Genomic DNA, 15,999 nt, shown 5'->3' with positions numbered 1-15,999 from the left:
GCTGCGGCCGTGCCTGCGCCGGGAAGGGGCTCCGGGGCCAGGGGCGGGCTTGCTGCTCCCCCCCGGCGCCGCTCCGGCTCGGCAGCCCGCCCCGGGACGCGGGTCGCTCGGGCTTTTCGCCGCCTCGGGCCGCACCTCGCCGCCGTGCCTGGGGGACGGCCCCCGCTGCAGCGCTGGGGGAGGGCCCTGCTTCCCCCACCGCCCCCCGCTCCGGCCCGGTCCGGCCATTTAGTAGCCCCGGCGGGGCGGGGGCGCGGCTCAGAGCGCAGGACGGCCCGCAGCAGCCGGGCCATGGCCGGGGGGCCGCCGGGGGTTCCGGCCGCGGCGGTGCTGCTGCTGCTGCTGCTCGGGGTCCTGAGTGCGCGGGGGGCGGCGGAGCCCCCGGCGGAGCCCGATGCCTCTGCTATCCTGGTGTCCAAGCGGGGACTGCGTGTCCCCCTCGGGCGCTCCGTCTCGCTGGACCCGGCGGCGGACCTGGTGCTGCGGGTGCGGCCGGGGGACAGGTGCGCCGTGGCGGTGCTGGGGAGCGGGCCGGCCCCGCAGCCCGCCGGCGCCCTGCGTCCCCCGCGCTTCCCCTGCGCCTTCGCCCGCGGGCAGGTCACCTACACGCACTTCGGGGCCCGCAGCCCCGGCCGGTACCGCCTGCGCCTCCAGCTCCGCTACGACTCGCCCCGCCGGACCCTCGTCGTGCCCTTCGCGCTGGAGGTGGAGGTGCTCTTCCAGCAGCTGCGCCTGCTCGGCCGCAACCTGCCCCTGCCCGTGGAGAAGCTGCGGGGGCTCAGCCTCCCCCTGGACGGCAAGGTGTTGGGCTTCCCCGAGGGCGAGGGTGAGCCCGGCCGGCGCTGCCGCCTCACCCTGCTGCCCTCCGAGGCGGCCGGCAGCGGCCCCCTTCCCGCCTACGGGCGGCTGCTGGATGCCGAGGGGCGGCCCCTGCCCGCCGGCTACAGCGGAGACTGCTCCGCCGTGCTGCAGGCGGGGATCCGCTACCGGCATACGGCGACCACCGCCTCCCCCCGCCGGGACTGCATCCCGGCGCGGGTGTCTGTGCTGCCTGCCGCCGGCCCGGAGCAGCGGGAGTACTTCCAGGTGCTGGTGCGGATCCACGAAGGGGCCGACAACACGCCGCCCAAGCCCAGCTTCCTGGCGCTGCTTACGATGGAGGTGGACCAGTTTGCGCTCACAGCGCTCACCTTGGACGTGCTGGCCGCTGAGGACGTGGAGACCCCCCCGGACCTCCTGATCTTCAACCTCACCTCTGTCTGGCCCAGTGACCCACAGCAGCAAGGCTTCCTGCTCAGCACCGATGACCCCAGCCGTCCCCTTGGTGCCTTCTCGCAGCAGGAGGTGAGGGAGCTGAAGATTGCCTACCAGCCCCCTACCCTGGACTCGGACCAGGAGCGGCTTTTCCAGGTGGAAATGGAAGTGCTAGACCCTGACGGCGCCTCCTCAGGGCCTTTTGCTTTCGTGATCCTGGTAAAGCCCACGAACACGTTGGCCCCCGTAGCCACTTTCAGTCGTGTGGCTGGCCCACAGCTGATGCTTTTTGAGGGCCAGTCACGGCCACTGTCTGGCAACTTGGAGATCAGCGATGAGGACAATCTGAAGGAGGTTAAGGTCTGGGTCATGCGGGGCCTGCGACATGGGAAGCTCAAGGTACTGGGTGTACCGCCCAGCCGCGAGTACTTCACTGCTGCAGAGCTAGAAGCAGGGCAGGTGATATACCAGCACGATGGCAGTGAGCACAGCTACAGCGACAACATTGTTTTCCGCATGGCAGATGGGCAGCACCAGGTCGAATTTCTGTACCCCATCACCATTGCTCCTGATGATGATCAGCCACCACTGCTGAATGCAAATACGGGGCTGGTGCTGAGTGAGCGCCAGACTGTCCAAATCTCACCTTTTGTCCTCAGTGCCACGGACATTGACTCTGATGATACCTCTATCCGATTTGTCCTGGCTGGGGACTCTGCAGTGTCCTTGCTACACTCCCACCGCTTTGGTGAGCTGCTGCTGCGTCAGGCAGAGCAACCAGCATCTTATGAGAGCAAAGAAAGCAGAGCAGGGTTGGAGAGCGACTCCTCTTCCTCCCCCTGGCACTTTGTGGAGGATGAACACGTGTATGAGAGGGTGGTGAATGAGTGGCTGCAGCAGGACATCCTTGATGGGAGGCTGTTCTTCAGGCACACGGGAGCTCACAGTGCCAGCCCAGTGATGGGCCACATTGTGTTCTGGCTGCAGGATGACAACAACCCCCCTAACCAGTCAGGGGAGCATGTGCTTGCTGTCAAAGTCCAACCGGTAGACAACCTGCCACCTGCACTGTACCCAGGTACTAGCCTGCAGATGACAGTGCAGGAATACCAGCTGACCGTCTTTAAGAAGCACTATTTACGGTACACTGACCTGGATACGGATGACAGGGAGCTGAAGTACACTTTGCTGACACCCCCAACTGACACAGATGAGAACCACTCTGTGGTCACTGGAGAGATTGTGTTGGCCGACAGTCCTGAGACGTCCATTACACATTTCACCCAAGCCCAGGTCAACCACCACAAGGTGGCATATCGACCCCCGGATCAGGAGCTGGGGATCACACCACGGGTGGTTCAGTTCACGTTCCTTGTAGAGGATTCAGCTGCCAATTCTCTACAAGGTACCTTTACTCTCTTCCTGCAGCCAGTCGACAACAAGCCACCTCAGATCACCAGTACAGGCTTCACTGTGCTTGAGGGAAACAGCTTCCTTCTCACCAGCAATCAGCTGGATGCCACAGATGAGGACACATCTGCAGACCAGATTGTCTTCACTGTAATTCAAGTTCCGGAGCACGGCCATCTACGTTATCTGGAGGAGGGTCTGATGGTGCAAGGGGAATCTTTCCTGCTAGATGACATTGCTGGTGGGCGCATCTCCTACAAGCACAGTGGCGATGAGTTTGCCAGTGATTCTTGCCAGCTGGAAGTGAGTGATGGAGTCCATCATGTGCCAATTACAGTCAAGATTGCTGTGCAGCCTGTGGATGGTGGAAATCCAAGTATCTCTCTCCCTGGTGGTCACAGGCAGGTGGGAGCAGCCATCGATGTCCTGGAAAACAGTGCTACTGAAATTACTATGTCACTTATCCAGGGTACAGATGAGGATACAGATGACTTGGTGCTGACCTTCATTGTCCAGGATCCACCCAAGCTGGGTGACATCCTCACGAATGGAGTGCGATCTGAAAAGTTTACCCAGCATGACCTCATCAGTGGAGCTGTGGCTTACGCTCACACCAGTGGAGAGATTGGCTTGAAAAAGAGGTATGATTCCTTCAATCTCACCATTTTTGATCTCTCCAGTGAATGGGTGGTGGGAGGCGGCACAGTACAAAGGGTGCGTGTGGCTGTAACTATATTGCCTGTGGACAGCGTTGCACCTGAAGTGATGGTTGCGGCAGAGCCGCTCAGTGTCCTTGAGGGAGGGAAGAGTACTCTAACTCTGGATCAGCTGGATGTGGAGGATGTAGATACTCCCAGAGATGACATCTTGTGCATTGTCACAGTTCAGTCCACTTCAGGGTATTTGGAGAACGTCTCTCCAGCCCCTGGGTCTGAGAAGTCTAGAGCTGGTACTGCCATTAGTGCTTTTTCCATCAAAGATGTTCGCCTGGGCCATGTCAGCTATGTGCAGAGCATTCACAAAGGGGTGGAGCCTGTGGAGGATAGATTCACTTTCCAGTGCTCTGATGGTGTTAACTTCTCGCCTCACCAGTTCTTCCCCATTGTCATCATCCCCACCAATGATGAAAAGCCGGAGCTGTTTGTTCGTGAATTCATGGTGCTTGAGGGGATGAGCCTGGTGATTGACACGCCCATCCTCAGCGGAGCGGATGCAGACGTGCCTCCAGATGAACTGCGTTTTGTTATTGCTGTCCCTCCTAAGTGTGGGCAGATTGTGCAGCAGCTCTCCAAAGGCACTGTGCCTGTTCACAGCTTCACCTTGGAGGAGATCCAGACTTCCAGCATTGTGTATGAACATGATGACTCAGAGGTGGAAGAAGATAGCTTCCAAATTCAGCTGGCTGATGGACACCACACAGTGGAGCAGAATGTGCCGATTACGGTGATCCTGGTAGATGATGAGACTCCCAGGATGGCAATCAACAATGGTCTGGAAGTAGAGATTGGCAATTCAAAGGTCATCTCTAGTCAAGACCTTAAAGCCACAGACATTGATTCAGAGGACAAGAGCCTTGTTTACGTCATACGTTTGGCGCCTGTGCAGGGTTTCCTACAACATCTGAACACACAAGAGGAAGTGCTGTGCAACATTACACAAGGCACAAACTTCACACAAGATGATTTAGACCAGGGTCTTATCCGCTATGTTCATACTGGCCTGCATGGAGTGCGTGATCTGATTAAATTTGATGTTACTGATGGTATTAATGCCTTGATAGACAGGTACTTCTATATTACCATTGGTAGCTTTGATATGGTCTTCCCTGAGGTGATCAACAAGGGTGTAACTCTGAAAGAAGGTGGGAAGGTGACACTCACAACTGATCTGCTCAGCACAAGTGATATTAACAGTCCTGATGAAAATTTGCGTTTCAGTGTCACCCGGTCCCCAACCCGGGGCCATCTAGAGAATTCAGACAGTCCTGGAATACCCGTTGTTTCCTTTACTCAACTCCAACTTGCTGGCAACAAGATTTACTACATTCACACTGCAGAGGATGAGGTGAAGATGGACAGTTTTGAGTTTGAAGCGACAGACGGGTATAACCCAGTCTTCCGTACCTTCAGGGTCTCCATCGTAGATGTGGACAACAAAAAGCCAATTCTAACTATTGGCGACCTGGTTGTCAAGGAAGGGGAGACCAGGCTGATCACCCCTTTTGAGCTGACTGTGGAAGATGGGGATACACCCGACCACTTACTGCTATTCACAGTCACTCAGGTGCCAGTGCATGGCCAGATTTTGTACAACAACAGCTACCCAGTCACCAGCTTCACCAAACAAGACTTGAATGAGAATCTTATCAGCTACAGACATGATGGTTCAGAAACCAGCCAGGATAGCTTCTCCTTCGCTGTGACTGATGGGACCCACACAAACTTTTATGTTTTCCCTGACACTAGCAAGGAGATCCATCAACCCCAAATGATGAAGATTCAGATCAGTTCACTGGACAACAGAGTGCCACAGTTAGTGGTGAACAAGGGTGCCCCTACTCTGAGAAGACTTCCAGCTGGGCATCTAGGCTTCCTGATCACTAGTAAGGCACTAAAGGCAGAGGATCGAGACAGTCCACACGATCTCTTGAAGTACAAAATAACAGATGGGCCGGAGCATGGCTTCGTCATTAATGCTGGCCTCGGAAATGAGAGCATTAGAACATTTATGCAAGGTTGGTGCTGATGGTTCTATTTGCTTATAAACATTGGGTTCAATGAGCTGTTATCTTATGTTCTATTATTTGAGTCTTTGTTTCAGGGGATTTAGAAAGTAGTGTCTTTTAAACTACAAAGTATATGCAAATGGTCAGAATTATAATACATGCATTTTAGAAATGAAGCTTTGTTTTACCTATGAAGACACAATAGAAAAGTTCTGTGTTGTATGTGCATGCATTAATGCGTTTCCTACTGTGCGTTAAATGTACATCTTACTGTGTATGTAGCATAGTACTGCTCATAAGAAGATGGAATAAAATCTGAAATGGTGATTTGCAGATCCCGCACCAGTTTCTTTTTGAAGACTGAAGTACCTCTTTGCCTGCCTGGAAATTAAAGCCAGGCTCAAAAATCAGTGTTGTCTTCAGAGGGAATTGTTTGGAAAGGTGATTAATATTTCTGCACGTCACTGGATCTAGTATTTAAAAAAAAAAAAAAAAAAAGAAAGAAAGAAAGAAAAGGCAGGGTATGCCCAGTATAGCCTCAGTAGTTTGGGTGACCTTTTTTTGTGATTCTGTTCCACAGAGAAAGCTCAGTAGGTAGGGAGGCCTCCTTTAGGTCAGCTCCACCAAACCTGTGCGGAGGGAAGAGCCTCAGAGGATGGTGGGGCACGGTGACAGCAGCCAGACTCTCTATAACTGTCCCTGTGCTCTAGCTGATCTGAAGTAGTTGGGTTTACGACTGTCATTCATCTGTCCTAGATAGAATAGCGTGTTGAAAGCTTCCACAAGGAAACCTCCAGCCTAGAGTTTGCCTATCTACAGAGTGCTTTGACTGTCAGTAGGGCGTACAACATTTACCAAAATTCTCATTAGACACTATAGTAGGATTAGAGGTCTCCGTTATTTTTATGTGCTCAGGTATGTTACCTTTCTTTTGCAAGAGAAAACAGTCTGGGGAGAGAAAAAGTCTTTATCTCCATTTTATGTATTTATCCGTAACTTCCAGACAGGTTGTAGCTTTAAGATTATGATAACACAATTTATTTTTAGAAGTCTGCAGTTCATCTGCCAAGCTACAGTGTTGTGAAAAATCATTTGCCATTGATTCAAGAATGTTTCATACATTTTCAGTTGACAGAAAGCACCCAAATCTGCCATGCCAGAACAAGAGCAACTGGTAACCCCAGAGGAGTAAGTCTCTTAGTAGATCAGAATTAGCTCTAGAACAGCTTAATGCTGAATGCAGTATAAAGAACAATTAGGTATATCCCAAACATTTTTATATCAAATGAAATTGTTGCTTATTTAACTAAAATAAAAGCAAAAGTAGAAGACTTTTCTGAAGTCTTCATATTGATGCAATGTGGCATAGGGTAATACACCTGCAACTTTAGGGTAATAGAAATATCCTGGTGGTTTTTCCCTATTCTCTGGGGATATCAAATCAAAATTTTATTGACTTTTAGACCTATCTGTGATTTGTTTAATACATTCTCATATTCAGTCCTAATGTACCTGCCACAGTTTTGTGTGTCATAGAAGAGTTTAAAAAACTGATTGAGGTTAAATTGATCTCTAAAAAATGGGCAGATCTTTACTCCTAATAGATTCAATTTACTTATAGCAAAGTAATTCTTCCTAATATGCTGAAACAAGGATGCGACTTTAGTATTTAAAAATAAATATTTATGGTAAAACTATATCTCACTGTCTTTTTGCCATTGTTCTTTGAGCTAATAACTAAATTCATGTTGTGTTGCTGAGTATAGACCAGTGTAAGAAGCCATGCCACATTATACAAGTTTTGTTGCTGGGATGCTTTACCCACAAATTAGCCAACTTATTAGTAAGTAATCAAATAGTAAAAGTAGAATGAACTATGTCCTATATATTCTGTAGTAAAATTCTATGATTATTCATTTAGCATATTCTTTTCATAGCCGATATTGATGAAATGAAGATCAGCTACATCCTGAAAGAAGGTGATAATGCTACCAGTGACATCTTCTATTTCTCCATTGAAGACAATGGTAAGATTAAGATGCTTCATTATACATATCTTGGAATTACACTATCTGGAAGATTGTTCACATTAAATAAACAAGTCATCTGTTGTTTCTTTATAAGTAATATGTTAAAGTGCCACGAACATGTAGGAACACAAATGAGGATATTTTATTCATTTTGATGTATAATGTCACAATTAATGCAAACTGCTATGGCAAGCTATCAACTCTTAGTGGGATATACTCTTGTCACAATAATGTTTGTTCGGTGGCCTTTATGGAGTGAAGACTGTTGGCAGTGACAGCTAATCCCTCATGGTCAGCTGTGCATGTTACAAAAATTCAACCATGCAAGGTGGAGCATTGATGGGTTTGGAATCATGGCCAACTACTGAATCAAAAGAGAAAATTAATGCTAACCTTTCTTAAATAAGGAGAGTTCAGTTGATCTAGGTCAGGGCTGAGTGTCTGGTGAAATGCTAAGATAGGCTGGTTAAGTCCATTTTGCTCTTATTTATACAGAAGGATATCCTTCTTTTGCATAGATTGTGATTGTTTCAAAGGCTTCAGTGGACCAGTGATTATTTCTATCAACTGATATGTGTATGTTGCATTTTTTGCATGTTCCTTTGATGACTCTTACTTTAAAATCTGTTTTGTTCTGTTTGTGTATTGGTTTTTTCTGTATGCTGCAATATTTTTCCCTAATCATCCATATGAATTAAGTTCACTGAGAAGTCATCAAAATTTTATACAAGTTCCTTTTAATTAAAGGTAGACAAGAAGATTCATAAAACAAGTTTGCAATTCAGTTAAATAACTTCTGTGTAAGGATCTGCCTTCACAATAATCTCTGTGAACTTCCTGACTAGTTTGATGTAATCCTAAGTGCATAGAACGTGTCAGAATAGCATTCTAACACAGCATTTGACAAAGTTAAATTTGTGAGTATTTCCTAACGGGCCTCAAGACAAATCTGAAACGCCATTAAAATATTTTGTCCAAAATTGGCAGACTCGTTAAAAAGAAATCTGCACTGATACTTATGAGGATAGTCACTGAAAAGCAATAGCTCCTTTGAGTTTTCCAAGGCTTCCTATTCTAATTATTGCAAACCAGAAAATGTCTATCTTGATCTCTTGGAAACCAGTTATTACATTCTATCTATAATCAGTCTGTTTCTGTTCTCATAGCAGTATAAATCATTGTAGTTTTATGTCCACCATTTGCTATAAACCAATCCAGCCAGAGATAAGTATGTGCCTGAGAAATAAGCATTCTGTTATGGGTTAAGAACTATCTCGTGCTTTGCTTAGCTGAGACATTTTGATTAGCTGAGATAAACCCGTTCGTTTTGTGGCTTGAAGATGAATGTGAGCACCTTGGATATGACTTCCAGTGTTTTCTTTATCCCATCTGTAGGGCAACGCTTACTGGTTTTGGGCAGTGCACTGAAGGTATCAGCAAAACAATGAAATGTGTCTTGTTTATTTTCAGTTGTCCAAGGAGTAATTGAACATTTGGAACCAGTCATTTGGTATTGTTACTTTGCTCATATCTGAAAGATTATGTACCTGAAGGGACATTAAAAACATTATCAATATTAGATCAACCACACCTCTGGTTCATTGTGATTCTGTCAGGGAAAAGTTTCTCATGTTTATAGATGAAGATGGAATAGTAGGCAGCTGGGAATGTGCACAGTATTCATAGCTTGAAGGAAATTATTTCCTTTCTAGTTAAGGTTTGGGTAAGCAAATAATTTCATTCAGCTGCTGTTACACCAGGCTTCAGGAACCTGGAAGACCTGTTTCATGGGCAAAGAATGCACCAACCCATTCCCCATGGCTGGCACTTTGTATCCTTGGCAACTTTACAGCTGGAAAGATCTTCTCTTTTAGGAGCCAGTAGAGTCACTGGGGGACAAAGCTATGACAGGCTGAAAATGGCTTTTGTTTTGTGCTTCCTCTGGTTATGCTGAAAGAAAAAGTTTGCACATTGGCCAGCTAAAGGTGATGGAAAAAACAAGCTAGATTTCACAAGCCAGTTATTTTCTAGCTCTTTTTGAAGTAGTGTGCAACTGATGCAATTAAAATCAAATGGGGCTATTAATTTAAGAAAGATCGGAGATGCATTCTTTGTCTATTTTTGCTTACATTTCACTTAGCACACAGGAGAAGGTGCTGTGAACTGCTACCTGTGTTTCTTCCAGACATTTTATTTTGCTGTCACTTGATCAATATACAAGTCTTTGTGACATGACTAAGTGGGGTAATATAATAATGATGAGAAACAATGGGGAAAAAGGAATGACGTGACTGAACAGATGGTATTTCTTATTCTGTATACACCCAGGGACACAAAGGGAGTTAGTTACTGCATGTTTTCATTAACAGGACTTTCAGCCTCTGATAAATGGAGTGATTATTTCAGCTAGATTACTTCATCATCTGTCTGTTCCAGATATCAACAAACAGAGGAAGAAAAGCTGTGGCAATACATGTGTGCAGCTATGGTTATAATAGAAGTATGTACTGACTGAAGGGTTGTTGTCTACTGATGTGACTGGCACAACTACAGGAAGAGTACATGGCTACAGGAGCGAGTAGCATCTGGAAATTCACTTAAAACTTGTTTGGTGGGGGAAAGAAGGTTGAAAAGTCAATGCTGTCATTACTACTATAGCACAAGGAAATGCTTTTAAAAGAAGTTCTATCTGGATTAGTCTTTTGATGGCTTTGGTGCTTAGAAATACGTTAAAAAAATTCCCTCAGGTGCATTTACCTCCCACGGGAGTTCCTGAAAGAAGGCACAACTGTAATAGCTGTTGTACAACTCAGGAAAAAATACCTAAAGGCCCAGCGGGAGGAGAGAATGTACACTGCTTCAGTGCAGTTTATAACTGCTTCAGTAATGTTCAAGAAAAAGCCTGCTATTTTCTATGTTTTTGTGTTCTAGCTTCTGAAGTCCTCTTAAAAGCATATAATTTCGCATCAGTACAAAGGAAACTGAGCAATGAAATGTGTGTGCACACGTATTGAATATGAGGAGAAAATGCCTGCATTTTTCTCTGTCTTGTAGCTTCCCTTGCACAAACACAATCAGGTTTTTCCAGACAAAAGTTTTACCCTTGAATGGGAGAGTATACCTTTTGAATAATAGCATTTTGTCTAACCTGAGGATAGGAAAGATTCCTTTAGGTTCTTTATCTGGATAACTACTTGTTCTGCAATTTAAGAGAGCTGCTAGGAAACCTTTATCAGTGACATGTGAGAGAGAATGGCTGACAGCTTTCAGAAAAGTTGATCCCTCTAACTTGAGGAAACTGTTCCCATTCCTGCATTAAACTGAAGATGTGGGCAGAAGTAGTAGAATTTTAACCTACTAATTGTGGTGCATACTGGAAGCTCTGATTCGTGAGTGTTCAGTGTTGAACATGCACTTCATTTCCCAAAACAAGAATTGGTACAAATCTAATACAAAGTAGGTAAGGTTCAGCTCGTTTTAATGATTTATTCCTGCGGTGAGAGTACAGATAGCACAATGCCAGGTTTGTTCAAAGATTGGTAATGGAGCAATGACATGCAGTTAACGTAGAGTGGTTACTTCTGCCTTTGCTGTATTTGATTTGGGAAGCATTTGTTATTTTTCCGTGGTGATTTTTATGCAAAGATCAGTTTAGTTCAACTTGGTTAGTCCAATGCCTCTCTACCTGGTTTATGTCCAGTGATATTTTGTATGAGTAACTCTTTTATTTACCTATAGAGTTCACCTTTTTTATTCTGTAGTTTTTTAGTACACTTAACCTTTTGACACTCCTGTCATTGCTGCCCTCTAAATCTTGTTTTCAATTACTGCTGCCAAAAGAGTAATGAGAGCTTGCTGATACTGAAAGCTACAATGTTCTGCTGATGTGAACTTGTTACCAAAATCCGGAATAAAACTCCTTAACACCAATGTGATGGTAAGAAGCAGGCACTTCGTTTATTGCAGCGCTGGATGCACAGGAGATAATTCCACCTAGCGTGCATGCCACAGCTCCAGTACAAACAGGTTATATGGAATAACTAATTATATATTAATCAGATTAATATACGTATGCATAAAAAATTATTAGTGATTATCATAGTACTGCCTGCATCCGATCATGCATAATAACAAATTCATTTGAGCTGAAGGGCTGCTTTTACGACCACTGACCCATTTGAGATTCTGTTGGCTGTCCTTGAAGTCCTTGTTCTTGTCCTTGTTCTTTGATCTTGAAGCTTAATGCAATTTCAGTCCCATATGGTCAATGTCAACATTGTTCTCATCTATCATACAGGAATCTAGTCATAAGAGCAAAGAACTGCAAAACTTATGAGTAAATACTAGTTAATCACTTGACTGCCCTTGTGTAATTACCTCTATTAGCTAGTCCCCTGGCTACACTTTCGTCTATTGTTTCAATCATAATGTTAGTTCTTAAACACAAAATTTGATAGAAAATATATGAGGTTTCTATGTTTATACCTATCATGATTCATTGTACCTAACACAATTCCCTATAGTTAGAATTTTAACTTGTAAGTGCAAAACTGATTTTATTGTATTGTAACAAACTTGGTGGGACTAGTTCAGGCTTCTCTCAAACCTTGCGTGGAATGTGATTTTAAAACTTATAATTCCCTTTGTATAAAGGAATCCTACTGAAATGCACTAAAGAGTATTTGCAATCCATAAAATATTAAAGAAAATATTCCATTATGTACTTCTAGCTACCAAAAAACGCTCTGTAGAAAGAAAAATTTAGAATATGATCTAAAGTGTGATTTTTATTTTTTTTTTTCTGTGCGTTTTGCTCAATGTGGTCCCAGGTCCATGGTGTGAAAATCTGACTCCGCTAAAGTTAGCGGGAGTTTTGCTATTAATTCTAGCTGGCCTGGTATTTCACTCAGACGCCTTCTTACCCATATTTGATTGGTGCTACTGCAAATAAATTGCATGGGGGAGGCGTGGTTGGGTGAAAATCCTAAGGAAAACCTAGCGGTTTTCTGGTAGTATGTGATTTTTCCACCTTTTTCTTAGCTTTTGTGTTCCATATGCTTAGATTGTTCAGCCAGGGAGTTGATCCAGGGGCTGATCCAGGCTTCCCTGAGGCTGATATAAGGAGCCTCAGCCTTTTCTCTTTAAGCTTGTTAATGTTTTCTAGGCAAGGAGTATGGCTCCTTAATTCTGAATAACCTCTCCGGGTTTTGGTTGAAGCTGGCACCTAAGAAGGTACAAGAACACAGGCTTTTGTAATTCTAAGCTACACACTTCTCACAGATTCTAATACAATATTACAGTAAGTCACATGCTTGCTTATAAAATCTAGAAACATTACGATATCTGGTCACTTAAGAATAGGTATTCTTTTTAATGAACAGTGTGCAAGTGAAAAATTAATCTCTCAGCAGAATTAAGTGGTGTTTTGTTGTTTCCTTTTGTAACACAAACCGAAATATGGCAATTCCAGCAGCTTGTTAGCAATCCTTGGTTTGAATTTGATCACCTAAACTGGCAGAACATAGTTACTGGTCAAACTTAATATCTAATGAGGTTTGTGTGTGTTAATGACTGTATGTATCTAATACAACTGTCTACTCTTAGATGTAGATCATGTTTCCTCTAATTTTACTAACAATTTTACAAATCAACTTTGTGTTACCATATACAAGTCAGTGTACCATCCTCTTGCTAAATAATTCTCCTTATTAGTAGGCAGGTTTTGTGCATCTCCCTCCTCACATCTGCAAATCTGTAAATAGTTTGCAGACCTTGCAAAAGATGTTATGGTGGTATAATTTCACCACTTTCAGACAAAAAGGTGTATTATTTAAGAGGCAAAGAATTTCCAACTAATGAGCCATTTTCAAGCAGCCTTAAAACAAACCCAGAGCTACACTTGTCCCAAGTTAAATAGAATTTTTAAGGGGTTTAGAAAAACTTTTAATTTTTAATACAGTTTGAAAACATTAGTCAGCAAAGGTGTATGAATTCTTATGCAACAAAGCTTGTCAAATAACTTGCACTGCAGGAATCTTTTGAATTAAGTGTGGTTTTGGTGTGCCCTAATTTGCTGTTATGCTTGACAGCACTGAATGATGCTTTTTACCTGTGTTGATCTCAAGAAGGAGAAGCCATTAGGTGGGAGGGCTTTATTTTGATACAATTGTTTGCAAAGGCATTATGTTTCCGCTGAAAGGAGAGAACCTGAGCACCTGTGGAATGAAAACAATGAAGTGTTTCTGACATGGCTTTGATTCATCCCTTCATCTATTGAGGTTTCAAGATATGCACTCTACAGTGTTTTCAATTTTAAAGCCAGTTTTCCAAATTAATAAAGTTACATACCTGAAGAGAAGGCTTTATCGATTTCTTTTTTATTTTATTTTATTTTAATCCTTCCCTCTGTGGTGTTGGATACCATTTCTGCTGATGCAAGATTTTAATGTATTTTTTACTGTGTAATAGAGAAAAATCATACTAGAATAGAGGAACTGGATGACAGTGTTGTTTTTAAGATGCAAGACATAACTGTTCCACTTGGTGCTAGTAAGTCCCATACTAAACTTCTTGTACAAAGTTTGTGTGAATTTGTGAAGATGTACAAAAACTGGAGAAACTGCCTTGGGGGAAGAAGTGAGAATCACCAGATATCTAGAAAACTTGACCAGTAAGAAAAGATTAAAGGATTTGGTACGGTTCAGTCTGGAGTAGAGGAGACAGAGAAAGGATATGGTATTTGTTAATACAGATGAGAGGAAAACAATGAAGTGTTCTTTACCACTATGGTTAGCAAGTGTACTTTTAACACCCTGTGTAATGCGAGATGCCTGGCCTGGAAGAGAATAGTTAAATTGCAGGGCAGAAGAACATCTTAATTCAGAAGTTTGTCTATTTTGCCTCCCTGATAGGTATATGAACATTATTGACATCTTGCGGTGCTTGATGGGCCTGAGTGAGAGTCAAAAAGATGCAGAGGCTAGTGGTCATCCCTGTTTGAACATTTTTGGTTTAATTTTCCTCTCTGTGCCCTGACTCTGCTGGGTGCTATCATTAATCCTTACCATTCTGAGGTACCACTGCAACAAGGTTTTATATTTTCTCCTTCCCAAACCATGTTTCTTTCAGTTCCCTTTCCATTCTTTACTTCCTAAAGCTGCTTGACTGCTCTCTTCTTGTCTTACCCATCCAACTTCGTAGCCTTCTGTTAGTTCCCTGCTATGATGTCTTCTGTGGTGTTTTAAAAAAAAAAAAAAAAAAAAAAAAAAGGTACCTTGAAACCATATATTTCTCCTGTAAATTCTTCAAGTCAGGTGTTTTCAGCTCAAGGGGACCACTAGGTCATTTGCTCTCTTCTGCTGTGTATCCCAGGTAGTTTCTCTCAGTTATTTTGCTGAGTCCAGAAGCCTCTTCTTTGAACTAACGCTTGATTTTTAAGATTAAAAGCACGAAGAAGTAAAAGGAAAAGCCATAACTTTCCATGCTAATATGTTCTAGTAATTAATCATCTTCACTGAGGAGAATGTGTGTGCTTACAAAAGCTTGAGTAGTCTAGCTTCACCTGTGGGCTACAAATTCTTCTCAGGAAAGTGGTAGATTGAAGAGTTGTTTATTGCTCTTGGTTTTTGCCTAGAAATAATATTTCTACTCTGCAGTCAAAGTACCTTTTGGTTTTCTGTTGTCTGAGCTTTGAAGCCCAGTCAGAATCCAAACCTGTATCTCTGTACGAGGTCCTGCTTTGTAATGTAAATCTATTTGCCAGCTAGAGCTGTCCGGTTTCTTACTACAGTATTATTTTATACAGTATAGATATCTATATGTACTTCATTCCTAATATGAAATACTTTTTCAATGAGGCAGTAATTATTTTTATATCCCTTTTGCTGTGTCTACCACACTTTCTCAAAGGCCGTTTTTAACTGCAGAAAGCAAAACTGTGTGCTGAGTTCTGATTCTTAGTAATGTAGAGAAGTAAAATAACCTTGAAGCTCCTAATTGCAGTTCTCCCCTTTGTAAAACAAAGGATTCTCTAGCTGCAGTATGGCAGTGGAAGGTTATTTATTATTGATGGTCTTTTCTGCTTTGCATAATAGATCCTTTTCAGAAAGGTGGCTTTCCAGGACAAGGTGCCTGATTCCATACATACTATCTACTTTATATGTTGGTAAGATCTAAAAAAATCTCTGTAAAACTTTGCAGTTGGAACTATTGAAACACAGGATTTGTTTTAATAGACTCTGCCTACTGAGCAGCTCATTTACTTCAGCACATTTTTCCCTGTTCTTGCTTCATTTTTTTTAACTTTTTTAACAATCTGTTATCACCAAGTGTTACCGCAAAAGATGTTGTGTTCCTAGGTCACAAAAGGAACCAGTTAGCATCCCACTGAGTACTCACCTTTGTTAATCCCATTTAGAAATAGTGCTTTCTGAAAGAGAGTAAGATCTGCTAGCTGTTTTATTATTGGCACATACTACATGTGTTTGAAGAGTACATCGGACTGTTGCTTTTTAAAAATGCGGTGTTCAATCCTTTCTAGTGGCAGTTTAGAAACTGGCCTGTGCTGCTTTAGAAAGTAGT

The 15,999-nt window shown here is 43.6% G+C and overlaps 1 protein-coding gene across 1 annotated transcript in view; it reads left to right on the top strand.

Moving 5' to 3' along the window:
- Window positions 1–291: 291 nt before the first annotated feature.
- Window positions 292–15,999, top strand: part of FREM3 (FRAS1 related extracellular matrix 3) — a 73,081-nt gene continuing 57,373 nt past the window's right edge. Inside the window, exons 1-2 of the mRNA XM_049815575.1 lie at window positions 292–5,398; window positions 7,327–7,416. Coding sequence (XP_049671532.1) covers window positions 292–5,398; window positions 7,327–7,416 — 5,197 coding nt within the window. The remainder of the gene's footprint in view (window positions 5,399–7,326; window positions 7,417–15,999) is intronic.

The sequence above is a fragment of the Accipiter gentilis genome, chromosome 12 (assembly GCF_929443795.1).
Source record: "Accipiter gentilis chromosome 12, bAccGen1.1, whole genome shotgun sequence".
In the NCBI taxonomy this organism is placed as follows: Eukaryota; Metazoa; Chordata; class Aves; order Accipitriformes; family Accipitridae; genus Astur; species Astur gentilis.
This window is presented reverse-complemented; position numbering and strand designations above follow the sequence as displayed.